This window comes from Cyclopterus lumpus, chromosome 9 (assembly GCF_009769545.1).
Source record: "Cyclopterus lumpus isolate fCycLum1 chromosome 9, fCycLum1.pri, whole genome shotgun sequence".
Classification (NCBI taxonomy): domain Eukaryota; kingdom Metazoa; phylum Chordata; class Actinopteri; order Perciformes; family Cyclopteridae; genus Cyclopterus; species Cyclopterus lumpus.
In genome coordinates, this window is record NC_046974.1 from 1,777,501 (window position 1) to 1,800,820 (window position 23,320).

Sequence of the window (23,320 nt, forward strand, 5' to 3'; positions counted from 1 at the left end):
ACATTCATAGAAGCAGCATAAACTACAGTCATAGAAGCAGAATAAACTACAGTCATAGAAGCAGAATAAACTACATTCATAGAAGCAGAATAAACTACATTCATAGAAGCAGCATAAACTACAGTCATAGAAGCAGAATAAACTACAGTCATAGAAGCAGAATAAACTGCAGTCATACAAGCAGAATAAACTACAGTCATAGAAGCAGAATAAACTAGTCATACAGGCAGCATAAACTACATTCATACAAGCAGAATAAACTACAGTCATACAAGCAGAATAAACTACAGTCATAGAAGCAGCATAAACTACAGTCATAGAAGCAGAATAAACTACAGTCATACAAGCAGAATAAACTACATTCATACAAGCAGAATAAACTACAGTCATAGAAGCAGAATAAACTACAGTCATACAAGCAGAATAAACTACAGTCATAGAAGCAGCATAAACTACAGTCATAGAAGCAGAATAAACTACAGTCATAGAAGCAGAATAAACTACATTCATACAAGCAGAATAAACTACATTCATAGAAGCAGCATAAACTACAGTCATAGAAGCAGAATAAACTACAGTCATAGAAGCAGAATAAACTGCAGTCATACAAGCAGAATAAACTACAGTCATAGAAGCAGAATAAACTAGTCATACAGGCAGCATAAACTACATTCATACAAGCAGAATAAACTACATTCATAGAAGCAGAATAAACTACAGTCATACAAGCAGAATAAACTACATTCATACAAGCAGAATAAACTACATTCATACAAGCAGAATAAACTACAGTCATAGAAGCAGAATAAACTGCAGTCATACAAGCAGAATAAACTACAGTCATAGAAGCAGAATAAACTAGTCATACAGGCAGCATAAACTACATTCATACAAGCAGAATAAACTACATTCATAGAAGCAGAATAAACTACAGTCATACAAGCAGAATAAACTACATTCATACAAGCAGAATAAACTACAGTCATAGAAGCAGCATAAACTACAGTCATAGAAGCAGAATAAACTACAGTCATACAAGCAGAATAAACTACAGTCATAGAAGCAGAATAAACTACAGTCATAGAAGCAGAATAAACTACATTCATACAAGCAGAATAAACTACATTCATACAAGCAGAATAAACTACATTCATAGAAGCAGCATAAACTACAGTCATAGAAGCAGAATAAACTACAGTCATAGAAGCAGAATAAACTACATTCATACAAGCAGAATAAACTACATTCATAGAAGCAGCATAAACTACAGTCATAGAAGCAGAATAAACTACAGTCATAGAAGCAGAATAAACTGCAGTCATACAAGCAGAATAAACTACAGTCATAGAAGCAGAATAAACTAGTCATACAGGCAGCATAAACTACATTCATACAAGCAGAATAAACTACAGTCATACAAGCAGAATAAACTACAGTCATAGAAGCAGCATAAACTACAGTCATAGAAGCAGAATAAACTACAGTCATACAAGCAGAATAAACTACATTCATACAAGCAGAATAAACTACAGTCATAGAAGCAGAATAAACTACAGTCATACAAGCAGAATAAACTACAGTCATAGAAGCAGCATAAACTACAGTCATAGAAGCAGAATAAACTACAGTCATAGAAGCAGAATAAACTACATTCATACAAGCAGAATAAACTACATTCATAGAAGCAGCATAAACTACAGTCATAGAAGCAGAATAAACTACATTCATAGAAGCAGCATAAACTACAGTCATAGAAGCAGAATAAACTACAGTCATAGAAGCAGAATAAACTACATTCATACAAGCAGAATAAACTACATTCATACAAGCAGAATAAACTAGTCATAGAAGCAGAATAAACTACAGTCATAGAAGCAGAATAAACTACATTCATACAAGCAGAATAAACTACATTCATACAAGCAGAATAAACTACATTCATAGAAGCAGCATAAACTACAGTCATAGAAGCAGAATAAACTACAGTCATAGAAGCAGAATAAACTACATTCATACAAGCAGAATAAACTACATTCATAGAAGCAGCATAAACTACAGTCATAGAAGCAGAATAAACTACAGTCATAGAAGCAGAATAAACTGCAGTCATACAAGCAGAATAAACTACAGTCATAGAAGCAGAATAAACTAGTCATACAGGCAGCATAAACTACATTCATACAAGCAGAATAAACTACATTCATAGAAGCAGAATAAACTACATTCATACAAGCAGAATAAACTACATTCATAGAAGCAGAATAAACTACATTCATACAAGCAGAATAAACTACATTCATAGAAGCAGAATAAACTACATTCATACAGGCAGAATAAACTACAGTCATAGAAGCAGAATAAACTACAGTCATACAGGCAGAATAAACTACATTCATAGAAGCAGCATAAACTACATTCATACAAGCAGAATAAACTACATTCATAGAAGCAGAATAAACTACATTCATACAAGCAGCATAAACTACATTCATACAGGCAGAATAAACTACAGTCATACAGGCAGAATAAACTACAGTCATAGAAGCAGAATAAACTACATTCATACAGGCAGAATAAACTACAGTCATAGAAGCAGAATAAACTACATTCATACAGGCAGAATAAACTACAGTCATAGAAGCAGAATAAACTACATTCATAGAAGCAGAATAAACTACAGTCATAGAAGCAGAATAAACTACAGTCATACAGGCAGAATAAACTACAGTCATAGAAGCAGAATAAACTACAGTCATAGAAGCAGAATAAACTACAGTCATAGAAGAAGAATAAACTACATTCATACAGGCAGAATAAACTACAGTCATAGAAGAAGAGTAAACTACATTCATACAGGCAGAATAAACTAGTCATAGAAGCAGAATGAACTACAGTCATACAGGCAGAATAAACTACATTCATAGAAGCAGAATAAACTACATTCATACAGGCAGAATAAACTACAGTCATAGAAGAAGAATAAACTACATTCATACAGGCAGAATAAACTACAGTCATAGAAGCAGAATAAACTACAGTCATACAGGCAGAATAAACTACAGTCATAGAAGCAGAATAAACTACATTCATACAGGCAGAATAAACTACATTCATAGAAGCAGAATAAACTACATTCATACAGGCAGAATAAACTACAGTCATAGAAGCAGAATAAACTACAGTCATACAGGCAGAATAAACTACTTTCATACAGGCAGAATAAACTACAGTCATAGAAGCAGAATAAACTACAGTTATACAGGCAGAATAAACTACTTTCATACAAGCAGAACAAACTATACTACATAAACAGAGTACACTACAGAAGCACCATACACTACATGAATAGAATAAACTCCAGAAGTAGAATAAATGACAAAGAAACAGAATAAACTACAGAAGCAGAATAAACTCCAGAAACAGAATAACCTCCAGAAGCAGAATAACCTACAGAAGCAGAATAACCTCCAGAAGCAGAATAACCTCCAGAAGCAGAATAACCTCCAGAAGCAGAAGCAGAATAACCTACAAAAGCAGAATAAACTCCACAAAAGAATAAACTCCAGAAGCAGAATGAAGCCGTCCTAACTCACGTCATTGAGTCCCTCTGGTCCTCATGGCGTCCTGAATCTGTCTGTTGAGCTCGGCGATGATCCGGTCCTCGTGGGTGTAGACGCCGGTCCTCAGCAGAGTGTCTCTCTCCTCCAGCAGGCGGCTCAGGTGTTCGTCAGCCCCCTCGTTCAGGGTCTGGGAGGGGGCGGGGCCACCAGGTGAGGAGGCGGGGCCTAACCTGTCCTCCTGCTGCTTTAATCTGTGAATGAATGATGAATTAACTTTTCTTAATTAGATAGATGGATAAATAAATACATACATTATGTAAAACTACTACCTGTTTATATTGGTAAACATCACAGTATATATTTTATTTACTACCTATTTATACCTGTAAACATCACAGTATATTTACTTTTATATTCGTCTACAACCTGTTCTTATATTTACTAATTACCTCGTCTCTACCACAGTGACAACTTGAAACATCCTCCTCCTCCTCCATCTTCATCCTCCTCCTCCTCCTCACCTGTTGAGTTCGTTCCTGATGTCGTCCAGCTCCCGCCTCTCCTCATGGACCGCCTCCTTCTGCTCCGTTGCCAGGTAACGCAGCCTCATGGCCTCCAGCTCCGCCTGCTGCTTCTTCAGGCGCGTCACGGCGTTTTCCTGCTCGCGCTGCACACAGGAAGCAGAATGGTTAGTGCACGTTGGTCTCATAGCGCACGTTGGTCTCATAGTGCACGTTGGTCTCATAGTGCACGTTGGTCTCTCATAGTGCACGTTGGTCTCTTATAGTGCACGTTGGTCTCTCATAGTGCATGTTGGTCTCTCAGTGCACGTTGGTCTCATAGTACACGTTGGTCTCTACGCTGGTCTCTCATAGTGCACGTTGGTCTCTCATAGTGCACGTTGGTCTCTCATAGTGCACCTTCGTCTCTCATAGTGCACGTTCGTCTCTCATACTCGGCTCCGCGCTCGTCCTTCAGTTTAAATCTGACCCGAGACCCTTTCAAAATAAAGCTCTGACCCCCCCGGTGCTGAAATGTGAGCGTTTTGATGCCAAGAAGCTGTTTTTCCTTAAATTACACGGAGCCGGTGATGAATTTGTCTGGTTTCACATATTCATAAAATAATAATAAAAACTCCCCGAGGAACCGAACGGCTTCAGGACTTTGAGGAATTCACAGAAAGAAAAAAAAAACTCCATAAAAACGTGTTTAAAATAATAAAAATAAAGTCGTATTTCACTCGGCCGCTCTCGGCTCTCCAGCTCATGACTTCACCAAAATTACCCAGAATGCCGATCTGGAAGTCAAGTCGACTCGCGGCTTAATAAATCAGGCAAACACAACAGAAACACACTGATGCGGTTGGGAACCAACAACCTGCTGGGAAATCCCCAGACCGGCCGACTGGTGACACAGAGCAGAACTGGTTCTGGATGGGAAAACTAACATGTTCACATTACTGCACTTTTCACACGGCCACACACACACACACACACACACACACACACACACACACACACACACTCTGTTGACTCAGGCCCGGCTCTCTGTGGGCCATTAGCAGTCTGCATTACAGACCGTTTTAAGGCTAATTACTAGAAAAACAAACACGCTAAACATTTTCTCTCGCGCCGGCTGCCAAGGACAACCGGAGGGCCGAGTCCTGAAACAATTAGAGGACGAGGTGATACCGAGGGGGGGGGGGGGGGGGCGCTACCACAACGCAGATGATATTTTTAAATTTATTACGTCAGGAAACTTCCAGCACGAAATCCTCAGGGACACTGATGAAAGGCCATAGACGTTACTCTAAATAGTATAAATATATACATATTTATCATCCTATGTGGATGATTTATATCTATATTTCAGGTTTTTTTGAACACATGTAATATATAAAAGTTCTCTCTGGAAACAGAACCATCAGGAGTAGATGCAGAAAGAAACTGAACAGAAATTGTTTTAAGTATTTCTTTGCTAATTTATTTTACAAAAACAAAACAATATAATCCATAAATCCAACGTGTCTACAAGTTTGACCAATAAAAACATATATTATGAATATTAAACTATTCACATATTTTCCCTTCCTGAAGTTTCTCTGATTGGTGGTCACATGACTTTTGGTCTCAGGTGAATCCATCATGAGGTCAATTTAATGTTTTTTACTCAATCTGGTAAAAGTAAACAGTTACTTAGAGATATTATTAAATATTAAATGTTTGACAAGATAAAAATAAACACAATTTTAGGCTTTGTTTCGGCTGCTCTTTCGTGACGCGTTCAAGGACCGTCGGAAAGATGAAACTCTGACGGCAAATGACGTTTGTTACAGCTCCCGGCGATTTGTTTAACGAAAACATCAGAAGGAGGAGAAGAAACACGAGATGTGCAGAGAGGAAGAGCAGGAGAGCCGGATCCAGCCTGTCGGGGGGGTTGGGGGAGCAGGGGGGGTGACGGGAGGATGACTTCTCCTCCCCCAGACTCCCCTCCGTCTTCCCCCCATTACGCCTCCACTTCCAGAGGTCAACTGGTACAAACACATGTGGACACTTTTCTCTGAGCAGCTCGACACCTGCTGGGGTTTCTTAAGGAGGGGGGGGGGGGGGGGGGGGGGGGGATCACACCTGAGGAGGTTCAGGGGAGTCAATGAATCTCTCAACGTTTAGTTTAATAATCTAAATATTCTCTTGATTATTGGGGTAAAATTAAGAGAAAGCAATCCATAAAAATGGCTCATTCATTTGCCCCAAACTAAAAAAAAAAGATTACAATCAAAGTTTTTTTTACTAACCAAGTGTTGAATAAATGTAGAGATTATTTCTTTTGATAAATTAATAGTTTTTATTCACTCACGAAACAAGCAGAAATGAAACCGTGTCAATCATCCATCCGATTAATAAGGTTAAACCAGACGTTTGGATTTAACGATGCAATTATGAATTAATCTGCTAAAAGTGTTTTTGTTTTATTGTTATTGTTGTTGACCTGTTTTTTTTAAAAAGGCAGTGAAGTTATGTGCCAGAAAATGTGTATTTTAATTCTATTATTTGCATTTATTATTTTATTATTATTTCATCACTGAAATGTGTAAATATTTTCTGAGAAAGCACCAAAAGTCAAAAAGTTAAAATAAATAAATCGAGGTATTTGATCAAAAACATGCATATTTTATTATATAAAGCTCTTAACGGTTTTATTCATATTTTTTAATAATTATTTCAGGATTCAATACGACTTCCAAAATTTGCTAAAATGAGTTTTGTTCTTCTGATTCAGAGACGCTGGTTATTTATGCAAACTTCTGACTAAAGAAAACAGCAGGAGAGGTTTGAGGAAGAGAACATTATTATTATTATTATTATAATAATAATAATATTAGAGACTTTATTAAACACGTTTAAACTGTTTCTGGCCTGTTGTTGTTGTTTCTGCATCGAGTGTCTAAGAAGCTCAGAAACACATCGTTTACTCGTGTTAATATTCCCCCCCCCCCCCCCCCCCGACCCCCCCCGTCTGGACCCCCCCCCCCCCCAGTGGGAACCATGGGAGCGTCTCCACGGGGACCAGTAACCCTGACGACGCGCTGCTTGACGGACAGCTTTTATACAAACGGACTCCCGAGGCGGCGGCTCGGAGGGAATCGAACCCCCGGACGTTGACGGACTGAAACCAAGGAACCCGACTTCCACGGCGACGTGTTCCGGAAACTTTTTCAATAACAATAAATAAATCTGATTTTCACGTCCAATGCCAACATTTCTTCCTCATGAACATCAACCTCGAGATTGTAAATAAATATTCATTTATAAAAATATATAATTTAAACTACGATAAATAAATAATTAACATCTTGACGTATTTATTGGAGGCAAAGTTACTGATTTAGGGAGGAAATATTTACACTAATAATCGATTAATAGTAAAAATATATTTCAGCAAAAATGCCGAACAATCTCTAATTATTAATATTTTCTTAGTCTTCCATCAGAAGGAAAGTAAATAAAACGTGAACATTCTTCTTAATTTTCCAGAATTGTTCTCGTGGATTAAACCAATAATCTTTTATTAAAACCAAGAAAACAACAACAACAACAACAACAACAGGTCTTTATCAGGATGCATCAACGCAGAATATTATTTAACATAATTTCCTCCTCGAGGACAAATATTAAACTATATATAAAAATAAAAAAAAGTAAAGTAAAAATCTGTGTTTCTGGCACAAGAGAAGTTTGGCTTTTTCTGTCAAACAATACATTTAATTTTAAACATTAAAACATTATTATTATTACTATCAATTATTAACAGACAGTGCAGGTGAACTGGACTCAAGTTATACCTGAACATAAAGATATGAATATCTCTCAGATATGCAACCGCGTTTATTTCTCTAAAGAAAAGACACATTTAGCTTCTGGCCTTTTCTTTTAATCTCTTTGTTTCTTCAGAAAAGACAAACTTTAAGCTCATTGTCCCAATATTGTGATTTTAAAAGAAGCTAAAGGGAAACCCTCCGACGGGGCGCCGCCCTCTCGCGCCTCCCGGGGTCCAAAAAGCACATTTATTCCCCGGGAACAAAGAATTTTGATGATCCGACTTGAGCTAAACAGAACACCACGCGAGGCGCTGAGCGGAGAGAATAAAGAGGAGAGGAGAGGAGGAGGAGGAGAGGAGGAGGAGGAGAAACCAAACAAGAGGCTTCAAGGAGCAGAAACACAGCAGCTCCAGACGGACGGTCGGGTAAACACGCCGATGTTTGAGAACCGAGCGGCAGGACGCCGTGAGCGTGTTGCGCAACGCACATGATTAATAGAGGGGGGGGGGGGGGGGGCATCCATCACTCCGTGTTTTCTTTACGCTGATGTGGCACTTAGAGGAGGGGGGGGGATTAAAAAGTGAAAGAAGAGAGGATGATGGAGGTATGAACTGAAATAAATGAAGGTGGAGAAAAAAAAGAAGAGCAGGAGGATAAATGAGTAAAGAAAAAAGGTCTGTAGAGATAGAACATGAGGGGAGAGAGAGAGAGAGAGAGAGAGGGAGGGAGAGAGAGGGGGGAGAGAGGGAGAGAGAGGGAGGAGAGAGAGAGAGAGAGAGGGGAGAGAGAGAGGGAGAGGGAGGAGAGAGAGAGAGAGAGGAGAGAGAGAGAGAGAGAGAGGAGAGAGGGAGAGGGAGGAGAGAGAGAGATGAGAGACAGAGAGAGAGAGAGAGAGAGAGAGAGGAGAGAGAGAGGAAGGAGAGAGAGAGAGGAGAGAGGAGAGGGAGGGAGAGAGGGAGAGAGAGAGGGAGGAGAGAGAGAGATGAGAGACAGAGAGAGAGAGAGAGAGAGAGGAGAGAGAGAGGAAGGAGAGAGAGAGAGGGAGGAGAGAGAGAGAGAGAAAGTCATAAAGAGTGATGGAGGGGGAGTGAAAACAGAGAAGAGGGGGAAGAGATTGATGCAAAAAGAAAAGAGAGTTTAAAAAAATGTCCCTTCAGTTTTTCCAGCTGGTAAATGTCAGTAACAGTTATTAGTTTGTCAGATAAGGTCTGCGTGTGTTTACATTAGTCTCAGGCCGTCTAAGGCCCCACTTAGTGCTGTGTGTGTGTGTGTGTGTGTGTGTGTGTGTGTGTAAAGGAAAAAAGAAAAAGGATGTGAGCGATAAAGAAAGAGAGAGAGGTGTGTTTTTACAACAGAACCAAAATATTTAGCTGAGATTTAGACAATGTAGTGTGTGAGAGCCAACACACACACACACACACACACACACACACACACACACACACACACACACACACACACACAAATAATAAATTAATACAATAAATGTCATTCCAAATTCTATTCATAGTTAATAAATATATTTTTTGGGAATATATTATACATTACAAAAATAAAGAGGAGATCCTGATAAAAAATGTGAGCCCATATTCATATTCAATAAATATATATTATATTAGCAATAATTCAACAGTTTGAAAGGTACAACTCTAAAGAATATACTTCTAAATACTCTAATAGTACTTTACTGTGAGGGCAGGACTTCTACTTGCATGAGAGTATTCTGATGCTTTGTATTCTCTAAAGGAAGCACAGAGGTACTCTGGTGTGTACTCTCTGGTGTGTACACTAGTGTGTACTCTGGTGTGTACTCTCTGGTGTGTACTCTGGTGTGTACTCTCTGGTGTGTACTCTCTGGTGTGTACTCTAGTGTGTACTCTGGTGTGTACTCTGGTGTGTACTCTGGTGTGTACTCTGGTGTGTACTCTAGTGTGTACTCTAGTGTGTACTCTGGTGTGTACTCTGGTGTGTACTCTAGTGTGTACTCTAGTGTGTACTCTGGTGTGTACTCTGGTGTGTACTCTCTGGTGTGTACTCTCTGGTGTGTACTCTGGTGTGTACTCTGGTGTGTACTCTGGTGTGTACTCTGGTGTGTACTCTGGTGTGTACTCTGGTGTGTACTCTAGTGTGTACTCTAGTGTGTACTCTGGTGTGTACTCTGGTGTGTACTCTGGTGTGTACTCTGGTGTGTACTCTGGTGTGTACTCTAGTGTGTACTCTAGTGTGTACTCTAGTGTGTACTCTGGTGTGTACTCTCTGGTGTGTACTCTCTGGTGTGTACTCTCTGGTGTGTACTCTCTGGTGTGTACTCTGGTGTGTACTCTGGTGTGTACTCTGGTGTGTACTCTGGTGTGTACTCTGGTGTGTACTCTGGTGTGTACTCTGGTGTGTACTCTGGTGTGTACTCTGGTGTGTACTCTGGTGTGTACTCTGGTGTGTACTCTGGTGTGTACTCTGGTGTGTACTCTGGTGTGTACTCTCTGGTGTGTACTCTGGTGTGTACTCTGGTGTGTACTCTCTGGTGTGTACTCTGGTGTGTACTCTGGTGTGTACTCTGGTGTGTACTCTCTGGTGTGTACTCTAGTGTGTACTTCATCAATATAGCGTGAGCAGCAACTTCCTCCTCTTTAATATGTGCGACACCATCTCGACTGATAAAAACACGACTTTTGGGGCGCACTGTCCCTTTAAGTGTCAGAACAAAGCCACTGGTTCTAAAACTCAGACGAAAGAAGATAATTAACCGTTTCTATACTTTATAGAACACACTATCAACGGATCAGGATAATAATCAATGATCATTAAAACGTTTAACTAACCGGTCTTTTAAGTCCCTCTTATGAACGGACCAACGGAAGTTCCTTTTTAAAAGATGTGTGAAAACAGATCTCAGGTCTGTTCAAAGTGAATGTACCTGTTTAAACCTGGCGAGCTCTTTCAAGGCCCGCCCCCACTGCTGCTTGTAGTGCAGCTTGGACTTGGTGGTGGACTCCAGCTTCCTCTCCAGCTCCACCTTCAGGATTACATCATACAGGTGAGTGTGAGTGTGTGTGTGTGTGTGTGTGTGTGTGTGTGTCTGTCTCCACAGGAAACATTTAAATGTTCAAATAAAAGCAATTTTTACCAAGTACATTTACTCAAGTACCATTTCTTTTTTTAAAAAGGTCTAATTTGAATACACTTTACTACATTTCAGAGGCAAATATTGTACTTTTTTTTAAAAATGGTATTATTTATCCTAAAAAGCTTTACTTTCCAGATTTATATTAATTATGATGTATTATTATTATTAATATAAATATAAATATAAAGTGACCCGGCAGAATAATAAACAAATTTAAAAAATGTAATTTAATATAACCCAATAATAAAAAAACATATATTAATGGGTGGAGCATTACTTTCTCCAGAGAGAGCAGGTTGACCTCCGACTGCAGTCTGACCTCCGGCCTCACGGACTGCTGTTCCCTGTAGAGCTGGAACTCCTTCTCCAGATGTTTGTACCGAGACTCTCCGTCTGTAATCTGGAACAGACGGGAAGTTATTCACTGTAAAGGGGAGGAGCTCCATCTCTTCCTGTGTTCAACACAAACAGGAAGTTATTCACTGTAAAGGGGGAGGAGCTCCATCTCTTCCTGTGTTCAACACAAACAGGAAGTTATTCACTGTAAAGGGGGAGGAGCTCCCTCTCTTCCTGTGTTCAACACAAACAGGAAGTTATTCACTGTAAAGGGGAGGAGCTCCCTCTCTTCCTGTGTTCAACACAAACAGGAAGTTATTCACTGTAAAGGGGAGGAGCTCCCTCTCTTCCTGTGTTCAACACAAACAGGAAGTTATTCACTGTAAAGGGGAGGAGCTCCATCTCTTCCTGTGTTCAACACAAACAGGAAGTTATTCACTGTAAAGGGGAGGAGCTCCATCTCTTCCTGTGTTCAACACAAACAGGAAGTTATTCACTGTAAAGGGGGAGGAGCTCCATCTCTTCCTGTGTTCAACACAAACAGGAAGTTATTCACTGTAAAGGGGAGGAGCTCCCTCTCTTCCTGTGTTCAACACAAACAGGAAGTTATTCACTGTAAAGGGGAGGAGCTCCATCTCTTCCTGTGTTCAACACAAACAGGAAGTTATTCACTGTAAAGGGGAGGAGCTCCATCTCTTTCTGTGTTCAACACAAACAGGAAGTTATTCACTGTAAAGGGGAGGAGCTCCATCTCTTCCTGTGTTCAACACAAACAGGAAGTTATTCACTGTAAAGGGGAGGAGCTCCCTCTCTTCCTGTGTTCAACACAAACAGGAAGTTATTCACTGTAAAGGGGGAGGAGCTCCCTCTCTTCCTGTGTTCAACACAAACAGGAAGTTATTCACTGTAAAGGGGGAGGAGCTCCATCTCTTCCTGTGTTCAACACAAACAGGAAGTTATTCACTGTAAAGGGGAGGAGCTCCATCTCTTCCTGTGTTCAACACAAACAGGAAGTTATTCACTGTAAAGGGGGAGGAGCTCCCTCTCTTCCTGTGTTCAACACAAACAGGAAGTTATTCACTGTAAAGGGGAGGAGCTCCCTCTCTTCCTGTGTTCAACACAAACAGGAAGTTATTCACTGTAAAGGGGGAGGAGCTCCCTCTCTTCCTGTGTTCAACACAAACAGGAAGTTATTCACTGTAAAGGGGGAGGAGCTCCCTCTCTTCCTGTGTTCAACACAAACAGGAAGTTATTCACTGTAAAGGGGGAGGAGCTCCCTCTCTTCCTGTGTTCAACACAAACAGGAAGTTATTCACTGTAAAGGGGGAGGAGCTCCCTCTCTTCCTGTGTTCAACACAAACAGGAAGTTATTCACTGTAAAGGGGGAGGAGCTCCCTCTCTTCCTGTGTTCAACACAAACAGGAAGTTATTCACTGTAAAGGGGGAGGAGCTCCCTCTCTTCCTGTGTTCAACACAAACAGGAAGTTATTCACTGTAAAGGGGAGGAGCTCCCTCTCTTCCTGTGTTCAACACAAACAGGAAGTTATTCACTGTAAAGGGGAGGAGCTCCCTCTCTTCCTGTGTTCAACACAAACAGGAAGTTATTCACTGTAAAGGGGGAGGAGCTCCCTCTCTTCCTGTGTTCAACACAAACAGGAAGTTATTCACTGTAAAGGGGAGGAGCTCCATCTCTTCCTGTGTTCAACACAAACAGGAAGTTATTCACTGTAAAGGGGGAGGAGCTCCCTCTCTTCCTGTGTTCAACACAAACAGGAAGTTATTCACTGTAAAGGGGAGGAGCTCCATCTCTTCCTGTGTTCAACACAAACAGGAAGTTATTCACTGTAAAGGGGAGGAGCTCCATCTCTTCCTGTGTTCAACACAAACAGGAAGTTATTCACTGTAAAGGGGGAGGAGCTCCATCTCTTCCTGTGTTCAACACAAACAGGAAGTTATTCACTGTAAAGGGGGAGGAGCTCCATCTCTTCCTGTGTTCAACACAAACAGGAAGTTATTCACTGTAAAGGGGAGGAGCTCCATCTCTTCCTGTGTTCAACACAAACAGGAAGTTATTCACTGTAAAGGGGAGGAGCTCCATCTCTTCCTGTGTTCAACACAAACAGGAAGTTATTCACTGTAAAGGGGAGGAGCTCCCTCTCTTCCTGTGTTCAACACAAAAGGGGGCGGAGCTCACTATATTAGCTCCATCTCTAACCACGTGATCTGTCCGTTAAAAGCGGCGGCGATGTTATTGTTTACACAAATAAACAAACAAACGTGAGCTCCATCTCGCTCCACCTGCTGCAGCAGCCGGACCCTCTCCTCCTCCATCAGCCGGGCTTTGTCGCCCTCTAGCGCCACCCGGTGGTCGCAATCCAGCCGCAGCCTCCTGCTGCTCTCCTGCAGCTCCCTCTGGGTCAGGTTGTGTTCGGCTCGCAGGTCCTTCTGCAGCCTCTGAGTCTGAGCACAACAACAACAACAGCACTGAACAGAGGCTCTGGACCAGATAGTGGACCCACTGCGTAGCGGAGGTGGTTCTGACCTCCAGCTCGGCGGCCGCCAGCTGTTTCTCTCGCGTCTCCAGGTCGCTCAGAGTCTTCTGCAGCTGCTCCTCCAGCTGGTTGTACTCCACCTCCTGCAGACAGCCACCAATGAGTTCACACAGTCAACGCGGACGCTCGCCGTGCATCAAAAGATGGAGGCAACTCCACCTTCTTCTTGACCAGAGCTTCTCTCTCGCGGTCTCTCCTCCTCCACTCCTCCGCCAGGGCCTTCATGTGGCTCAGCTCCTTCCTCCTCAGCTGGAACACACAGAGAGCTTCATTCACACTTTTACTTCTCTTCAGTTAGCAGGCAGCTGTCTTTGAAGGAGCGTGAGAGGTTTGTTGACATGTTTGTTTACACACGACTTCATACAGACAATCTCCAAAAATATCCATTATATTCATAGTGTGTTTTTAAATTATGCCTTTCTAGTGGAAATCTACCGATTCATAAAATTGGGGAAATAAACTTTTCGACATCCGTGTCACATTTTGAAGCGCGTTGCATTTGTGGTTTGATTTGTTTACTTATTGTTTTGCCATTTAAGTGAAATAACTTTAAAAACTACCCACCCAAAAAAAGGAGAAAATAATAATAATTTAGAAGCAAACTTTTATAACTCAACATTGTGTTTGTTATTAAATCAAATTAAATCATACAGATGATTTATCGGTTTAAAAAAGACATTTACATTATATCATCCATCACTTCACTTTATGATTTCCCACATTTCCTGTGTTTACCTGATCGTCGAACAGGTCCTCCTGCTCCTCCTTCCACAGCTCCAGCTCCAAGGCCGTGCGGTACTCCAGGGTGTCTCTGGAGGGCGTCGGCACCTCGGGGCCCAGGGGGGCCACAATCGGGCCGGGTGCTGCAGGGCGGGGGGGCGGCTGCAGGGCGGGTGCCGCGGGTTCGCTCTGACGGCACGAGGATTAAAAACAGTTAAAGCATGACCACAAAGAGAGAATATATATTATATATATATATATATATATATATATATATATATATATATATATATATATATATATACACACACACACATACACGTAAATATTTATATAAATAAATAAACATATATAAATATAGTAGACCTGTGCAGCTGTATATTATAATTTGTTTAACAATAATCATTCTATATATGTCTAAAGCACTCTGTGCTCCATCTCCTGTATTAAAAGGTGATATTTAAATAAAGCTTCTTCTTCTTCTTCTTCTCACCTGTGACGAGTCGGCCACGACGACGTCTCTAGCTCTAACCAAGCCCAGGTCCTCCAGCGTCGCCACGTAGCTCAGCTCCGCCACCTTCTCACCTGGACTGAAGGACGTAAAGGACGTAAAGATTGTAAAGGACGTAAAGGACGTAAAGGACGTAAAGGAAGAACGTAAAGGACGTAAAGAACGTAGAGGACGTAAAGGAAGAACGTAAAGGACGTAAAGGACGTAAAGAACGTAGAGGACATAAAGGAAGAACGTAAAGGAAGAACATAAAGGACGTAAAGAACGTAAAGGACGAACGTAAAGGACGTAGAGGACATAAAGAATGTAAAGGACGAACGTAAAGGAAGAACCTAAAGGACGTAAAGGAAGAACGTAAAGGAAGAACAGGAAGGACGTAAATGACGTAAAGGAATAACGTAAAGGACATAAAAGAACGTAAAGGACGTAAAGGAAGAACGTAAAGGACGCAAAGGACGTAAAGGAAGAACGTAAAGGACGTAAAGGACATAAAGAACGTAAAGGACATAAAGGAAGAATGTAAAGGAAGAACGTAAAGGACATAAAAGAACGTAAAGGACGCAAAGGAAGAACGTAAAGGACGCAAAGTACGTAAAGGAAGAACGTAAAGGAAGAACATAAAGGACATAAAGAACGTAAAGGACATAGAGGAAGAATGTAAAGGAAGAACGTAAAGGACGTAAAGGAAGAACGTAAAGGAAGAACAGGAAGAACGTAAGGACGTAAAGGAAGAACGTAAAGGACGTAAAGGAAGAACGTAAAGGATATAAAAGGACATAAAGGAAGAACGTAAAGGACATAAAGAAAGAACGTAAAGGACATAAAGAACGTAAAGGACGTAAAGGAAGAACGTAAAGGACGTAAAGGACGAACGTAAAGGACGTAAAGGAAGAACGTAAAGGAAGGACGTAAAGGAAGAACGTAAAGGACGTAAAGGACGTAAAGAAAGAACGTAAAGGAAGAACGTAAAGGACGTAAAGAATGTAAAGGAAGAACGTAAAGGACGTAAAGGAAGAACGTAAAGGACGTAAAGAAAGAACGTAAAGGAAGAATGTAAAGGACGTAAAGAACATAAAGGAATAATGTAAAGGACGTAAAGGACGTAAAGGAAGAACGTAAAGGACGTAAAGGAAGAACATAAAGGACGTAAAGGAAGAACATAAAGGACGTAAAGAACGTAAAGGAAGAATGTAAAGGACGTAAAGAACATAAAGGAATAATGTAAAGGACGTAAAGGACATAAAGGACGTAAAGGAAGAACGTAAAGGACGTAAAGAACGTAAAGGAAGAACGTAAAGGAAGAACATAAAGGACGTAAAGGAAGAACGTAAAGGACATAAAGGAAGAATGTAAAGGACGTAAAGGAAGAACGTAAAGGACATAAAGAACGTAAAGGAAGAATGTAAAAGACGTAAAGAACATAAAGGAAGAATGTAAAGGACGTAAAGGAAGTATGTAAAGGACGTAAAGAACATAAAGGAAGAATGTAAAGGACGTAAAGGAAGAACGTAAAGGAAGAACATAAAGGACGTAAAGGACATAAAGGACGTAAAGAACGTCGCCGCTTAACGCCGCCGGCCTTACCGGTGTGTCGGGACCACGGGGATCCGGTCCCGATGAGTCCGCCTCCAGGCCGGCTCCCCCGTCGACGACGACACCAGTCCGGTCCTCTCGGAGCTCAGCAGCTGAGATAGCTGGACGGAGGCTCGTCCAATCAGCTGGTCTCCACTGGTGGAGTCTCTGTGCCACACCTCCACCACCAGAGGGACTCTGAGATAGAGAGAGAGGGAGAGGGAGGGGGGAGGGAGAGGCAGATTCTACGTTACAGTGCAGCACAGAACAAAACATGAAAACAGTCCTGCTGCACCACCTGCTGGCCAAATGTGAGAGGTGCATGTGTGTGTGCGTAATTTATATCGCTCATCAGTCTCTGCTTTAATTGACACCCTTTCAAAATAAGAGCACGTGTTGACAGACCAGGGTTCAGTCATAACAATTGATCATTTTTATATAAAAGCATGTGATGAATTTAACTAATGTTAATGAAATACACTGTGTGTGTGTGTATATGTGTGTGTGTGTGTATTTGTGTGTGTGTGTGTGTACCTGAGGAAGGTGTCCTCCAGCTGCTGAGGCAGAGCGGCGAAGTCGAAGGCGCAGTAGGACTGAGGCAGCGAGGCCTCCGTGCTCCTCTGCAGCTCCACAGGGGGGCCGGTCCTGATGGGGGCCGCACTGCCGAAGAACGGATACGAGTACCTGAAGAACACGATGGCACGAACCGTCAGGTTCTGTGGGTCTGTTTTAGTCCACTAGACCCTTTAAGTCCAACGCTACAGGGGGTCTAGTCCCTCACTGAAACCAGGACCCGGGTCTCTAGATGAACTGGTCTAAAGTCCTCATTCATGATCTATGATCGATATGTACGTTGTTTCTTTAGTAATTGAATGAGAAGACGGCACTTTTCCATTAATTAATTTATTTATTAATTTAATTTAATTTAAATGTATGAGCGACGCGTGAGGACAGAGAATTACTGAGGAGGAGGAAGAGGATGCGGCGAGTTCCTCAATGATGATGATGATGATGGTGGTGAGAACATGGTTTGTTTGAAGGTATTTAAAGTACACATCATGGGGACGTTTCATGTTAATCTGAAAACTGCATTAAACAGAAATTGTAGTGGAATATTAATTTTTATTCGCCATGTAAACAGCTTTGTTTTTATGGAAGACGTAACATTTGGTCCAGAGAAACCTTAAAAGTGAACTCCCCGACTAACGCGTGACCTTCTGAAGGAAGAGGAAGAGGAGGAAGAAGAAGAGGAAGAGGGAGAGGAGGAAGAAGAAGAGGAAGAGGGAGAGGAGGAAGAGGGTCACCTGAGCGTGGCAGCGATGGCATGCGTCGGGCTGAGGTTTCTCAGGCTGCGGAGGTCCAGGGAGAAGCAGTAGTGGTGGGCGGAGGACGGGATGGACACTTTGGGAGCAGAGACGCTGACGGATGAAGCTCCGCCTCCGGCTCCGCCTCCAGTCTGCTGAACAGGAAGCTCCAGATCTCCCGGCAGCAGCGCCGCCGGCGCTTTGCCGCGGTGAAGCTCCTCCAGCAGACTCTCCGCTTCGCTCTCCGTGTGAGAGGAAGGAGGAGGAGAAGGAGGAGAAGGAGGAGAGTCGGCAGGTCCTCGAGCCGGAGGAGCAGAGGGAGGGGGGTCGGAGGGAGCTTCTTTAGTCCCTGAAGACTGGAGGAAGAAGGAAGTGAGAGTAAAGTCTTCTGCAACATTGAGACGTACTGACGGTGATGGTTCTCCTCCAGTACCCAGTAGAACATGTGACCAGTAGAACATGTGACCAGTAGATCATGTGACCAGTAGATCATGTTTCTCTGATCTCTGATCATGTGACTTTGATCAGAGATCAATCAGTGTTTAAACCAACAGGAGGAGAGCTAGTAACGTTAGCAGCACCGCTAACGGAGAACCAGCGGAGGTTCACTTCAGTTACATGATGATGCGTTCAGGCTCTGCTCAGTGAACATGAGTACTGGCTGAAGGTACATGATAACGTTCTCATGATGCGTTCAGGTGTAATCTAGTGTTGGTGATAAACTAAATATAAAATAGATATTAGAGATGAATTATGGGATGTTTAACTTCCTAACAAATGATTATACTTTATTAACACTTTTTATTTCATTATCTATATTCTGGAACCTTGTGGCCCAGCTGTGTGTGTGTGTGTGTGTGTGTGTGTGTGTGTGTACCTGTGCCGTGACGTCCTCCCTCCTCAGGGTGACCGCCACCCCCACGGTGGGCTGCAGCTCGGCGGGCAGCGCCGGCAGCTCGGTGCGTTTGGGCGGCCGCAGAACGAACGCTCCCTCCACCGTCGCCGCCTTGTTCTCCAGATCCACCGACGCCGCCGAGAGCGCCGAGAGGGAGACGTCGGTGCTGCCGAGAGAACGGTTCCCACGGCACAGGTGGATCTGGAGGAGGACGGACAGGTGAGCGCGAGGAAACCACAAAGCGAGTGGCGCCCCCGCCCCCCCCCCCTGCTCACCTGTAAACTGGGCTGCTGAGACAGGAAGCTCTGCAGGACCTTTTTGCTGCTGCGGATGCGCACGGAGGCGCGCTCCGGCTCGAAGTCGGGGCTCAGCAGGTTGTCGAAGGGCTCGCTGGTGATGTCGTTGCCCAGCAGAGAGTAGTAGAAGAAGAAGCCCGGCTCCTCCGCCGACAGCCTCACGGTGCTGGGGATCAACTGGGCAGACAGGAAGTGCTCCGAGCGGTCACTTCACACACAAGCATCGTAAAAGTTTATCTTTTAGAGGTCTTTCCTCGGTAAACACGGGGGTCCTTCATACCTGCTCCAGTTTGGTAGCAAAGGCCACGGTGACGGAGAGGAAGAACATGTCGGAGCAGAGGTCTACGGGTCCCACCTGATGGTAGCCCTGGTCTGGGATCAGCGAGGCCTGCAGCTTGTCCGGCAGCAGGTCCGCGACTGCAGGAGGACCTTCACCAGCGGAGAGAAAAGCTCGTTATTGTATTATATAATTATTTATAGAGTTAACCTTCATCTCTGCGTTATGAAACTTCTGCATGAGAGTCTCAATTTTGGGTTTTTAAAAATATTGTCTTTTTCAAAATAAGGGCATGAAAACAGAACATGTTGTGCGTGTGAAGCAGCTGACCTTGTCGGGGCGGGGCCTTCTTGGCCCTGAACCTATCGGGAGAGGGTTGGTGGAGCTTGGCGTCGTTCTCCAGCGACATGCTGAGGAGGAGTGCCGGCCTCTGCTTGGTGTATTTGCTGCTCAGCAGAGGGAACCAGCGAGGCTCCTGGAGGGGACAGAGAGGCTGTCATCTGTACGCTGGTTCCCAGTGAGAAGCAGCTGGGAACCAGTAACCAGTATCAGGGGGAGGAGACGCTCACCTGTTGGACCTCCTGCACAGACCGGAGGTCCAGGACGATGTAGCCGACGCCGTCGCTCCTCTTGGTCACCGAGTCGACGGCAAAGCACTGAAGCTTGATGGGAGTTCTCTGCAGTCTGAGGGGGCAGATATATAATAATATATTTAATAATAAAACTATAGCATATCACTTTTATCTTTTTTATTGACTGATGTTATTTGTTGTAATTATAAAAATTATTGTATACCTTTTATCTACTTTTATTATAAAGTCTTATTGCGAAACCATTTCTTTTTAAAAAGGTGTATTATAAAGAAATCAATTATTATTATTATTTTAAAAAGTCAAATATTTAATGGGTCTAGCTTCTGAAAAATACACAATTTGTTGCTTTAATATTATATGTGACGCAATAATGGGTTGTTTTAAAGTCGGATAAATTAATAGAGAAATAGAAAATGGTAGATTCATATATTATTTTTAAAACAATTGATAATCATGACAGTTAGTTACTGAGACACCGATCTTTATTGTCAGCTGGTTCTACTGGTCCGACCTGTGCTGGTGCAGCGTCCGGCGGTCCAGCTCCCAGGCCAGCTCGGTGCTGAAGACCGGCTGGTCCCGGTGCTCCACGGGGTCCGTGGCCAGCTGCTCGCCATCGAAGCTCGCCTGCACCACCAGACGGAGGCGGGGACTCTTGGGGAAGTGGCGACCTGGGGGAGGGAGCAGCCAATGGGAAGACAGCATGTTATTAGTACCTTTACTGAAGTGTTACTAGTACCTTTACTGAAGCGTTACTAGTACCTTTACTGAAGCGTTACTAGTACCTTTACTGAGGCGTTACTAGTACCTTTACTGAAGCGTTACTAGTACCTTTACTGAAGCGTTACTAGTACCTTTACTAAAGCGTTACTAGTACCTTTACTGAAGCGTTACTAGTACCTTTACTGAAGCGTTACTAGTACCTTTACTGAAGCGTTACTAGTACCTTTACTGAGGCGTTACTAGTACCTTTACTGAAGCGTTACTAGTACCTTTACTGAAGCGTTACTAGTACCTTTACTGAAGCGTTACTAGTACCTTTACTGAAGCGTTACTAGTACCTTTACTGAGGCGTTAATAGTACCTTTACTGAAGCGTTAATAGTACCTTTACTGAAGCGTTACTAGTACCTTTACTGAAGCGTTACTAGTACCTTTACTGAAGCGTTACTAGTACCTTTACTGAAGCGTTACTAGTACCTTTACTGAAGCGTTACTAGTACCTTTACTGAGGCGTTAATAGTACCTTTACTGAGGCGTTAATAGTACCTTTACTGAAGCGTTACTAGTACCTTTACTGAAGCGTTACTAGTACCTTTACTGAAGCGTTAATAGTACCTTTACTGAAGCGTTACTAGTACCTTTACTGAGGCGTTAATAGTACCTTTACTGAAGCGTTAATAGTACCTTTACTGAAGCGTTACTAGTACCTTTACTGAAGCGTTACTAGTACCTTTACTGAAGCGTTACTAGTACCTTTACTGAGGCGTTAATAGTACCTTTACTGAAGCGTTAATAGTACCTTTACTGAAGCGTTACTAGTACCTTTACTGAGGCGTTAATAGTACCTTTACTGAGGCGTTACTAGTACCTTTACTGAGGCGTTAATAGTACCTTTACTGAGGCGTTAATAGTACCTTTACTGAGGCGTTAATAGTACCTTTACTGAGGCGTTACTAGTACTAGTACTAATACTGAAGAGTTACTAGTACTAATACTAAAGTGTTACTAGTACTTTTACTAAAGTGTTACTAGTACCTTTACTGAGGCGTTACTAGTACTTTTACTGAGGCGTTACTAGTACTAGTACTAATACTAAAGTGTTACTAGTACTTTTACTAAAGTGTTACTAGTACCTTTACTGAGGCGTTACTAGTACTTTTACTGAGGCGTTACTAGTACTAGTACTAATACTGAAGTGTTACTAGTACTTTTACTAAAGTGTTACTAGTACCTTTACTGAGGCGTTACTAGTACTAATACTGAAGTGTTACTAGTACCTTTACTGAGGCGTTACTAGTACCTTTACTGAAGCGTTACTAGTACCTTTACTGAAGTGTTACTAGTACCTTTACTGAAGCGTTACTAGTACCTTTACTGAAGCGTTACTAGTACCTTTACTGAAGCGTTACTAGTACCTTTACTAAAGTGTTACTAGTACCTTTACTGAGGCGTTACTAGTACTAGTACTAATACTGAAGTGTTACTAGTACTTTTACTTAAGTGTTACTAGTACCTTTACTGAGGCGTTACTAGTACTTTTACTGAGGCGTTACTAGTACTAGTACTAATACTAAAGTGTTACTAGTACTTTTACTAAAGTGTTACTAGTACCTTTACTGAGGCGTTACTAGTACCTTTACTGAAGCGTTACTAGTACCTTTACTGAAGTGTTACTAGTACCTTTACTGAGGCGTTACTAGTACCTTTACTGAGGCGTTACTAGTACCTTTACTAAAGTGTTACTAGTACCTTTACTGAGGCGTTACTAGTACTAGTACTAATACTGAAGTGTTACTAGTACTTTTACTTAAGTGTTACTAGTACTTTTACTAAAGTGTTACTAGTACTTAAGTGTTACTAGTACTAACACTGAAGCGTAACTACGTTGAGACACGTAACAGTTGTAGTGACCATCACTTCATGACCTCTCACCTTGGAGGATGGACACAACGATGAGAAGTTGGTCGGTCTTCGACGCCATTACGACATTTAGCGTAAAAACACTAACGCTAAACTTCTTTCTTTCTCCTCTTCGAGCGGGCGGTTAAGAAGAAGCCTCGTTGAAGGCTCCGGTCTAAAGCCGGTCTAAAGCCGGTCTAAAGCCGGTGTAAAGCCGGTCTAAAGCCGGTGTAAAGCCGGTCTAAAGCCGGTCTAAAGCCGGTGTAAAGCCGGTGTAAACGCCCCGCAGCCGACACTTTGTACGGGTGAAGGCTCCGGTTGAAGGCTCCGGTTGAAGGCTCCGGTTGAAGGCTCCGGTGTAAAGCCGGTCTAAAGCCGGTGTAAACGCCCCGCAGCGGACACTTTGTACGGGTGAAGGCTCCGGTTGAAGGCTCCGGTGTAAAGCCGGTGTAAAGCCGGTGTAAACGCCCCGCAGCGGACACTTTGTTGTCGGTTTGAAGGAAGCAAACAGCCGCTTTGTTGTCAAGCTTTTGGCGCCACCCATTTTCTTTTGAAACCGGAAGTGATGGCGGAGACGCTCACGTGCTTAGCGCCCCTCCCTCCCCCGCTGGCGGCAGGTGGAACTGCAGGGCGCTGCTCCTCAT

The 23,320-nt window shown here is 42.6% G+C and overlaps 1 protein-coding gene across 1 annotated transcript in view; it reads right to left on the minus strand.

Annotated features, from left to right (window-relative positions):
- Positions 1 to 23,216, minus strand: part of LOC117736421 (centrosomal protein of 120 kDa) — a 25,407-nt gene extending 2,191 nt beyond the window's left edge. The window contains exons 1-19 of the mRNA XM_034541746.1: positions 22,710 to 23,216; positions 20,570 to 20,726; positions 20,035 to 20,149; positions 19,796 to 19,940; positions 19,469 to 19,617; positions 19,168 to 19,365; positions 18,875 to 19,093; positions 17,998 to 18,353; positions 17,228 to 17,377; positions 16,706 to 16,891; positions 15,104 to 15,200; positions 14,626 to 14,799; positions 14,050 to 14,139; positions 13,881 to 13,973; positions 13,637 to 13,798; positions 11,280 to 11,402; positions 10,793 to 10,891; positions 4,082 to 4,227; positions 3,594 to 3,811 (exon numbers count right to left, since the gene is read on the minus strand). Of these exons, the coding sequence (XP_034397637.1) occupies positions 3,595 to 3,811; positions 4,082 to 4,227; positions 10,793 to 10,891; positions 11,280 to 11,402; positions 13,637 to 13,798; positions 13,881 to 13,973; positions 14,050 to 14,139; positions 14,626 to 14,799; positions 15,104 to 15,200; positions 16,706 to 16,891; positions 17,228 to 17,377; positions 17,998 to 18,353; positions 18,875 to 19,093; positions 19,168 to 19,365; positions 19,469 to 19,617; positions 19,796 to 19,940; positions 20,035 to 20,149; positions 20,570 to 20,726; positions 22,710 to 22,758 (2,925 nt within the window). The 5' untranslated portion in view covers positions 22,759 to 23,216 and the 3' untranslated portion in view covers position 3,594. The remainder of the gene's footprint in view (positions 1 to 3,593; positions 3,812 to 4,081; positions 4,228 to 10,792; positions 10,892 to 11,279; positions 11,403 to 13,636; positions 13,799 to 13,880; positions 13,974 to 14,049; positions 14,140 to 14,625; positions 14,800 to 15,103; positions 15,201 to 16,705; positions 16,892 to 17,227; positions 17,378 to 17,997; positions 18,354 to 18,874; positions 19,094 to 19,167; positions 19,366 to 19,468; positions 19,618 to 19,795; positions 19,941 to 20,034; positions 20,150 to 20,569; positions 20,727 to 22,709) is intronic.
- Between the last annotated feature and the right edge of the window lie 104 nt (positions 23,217 to 23,320).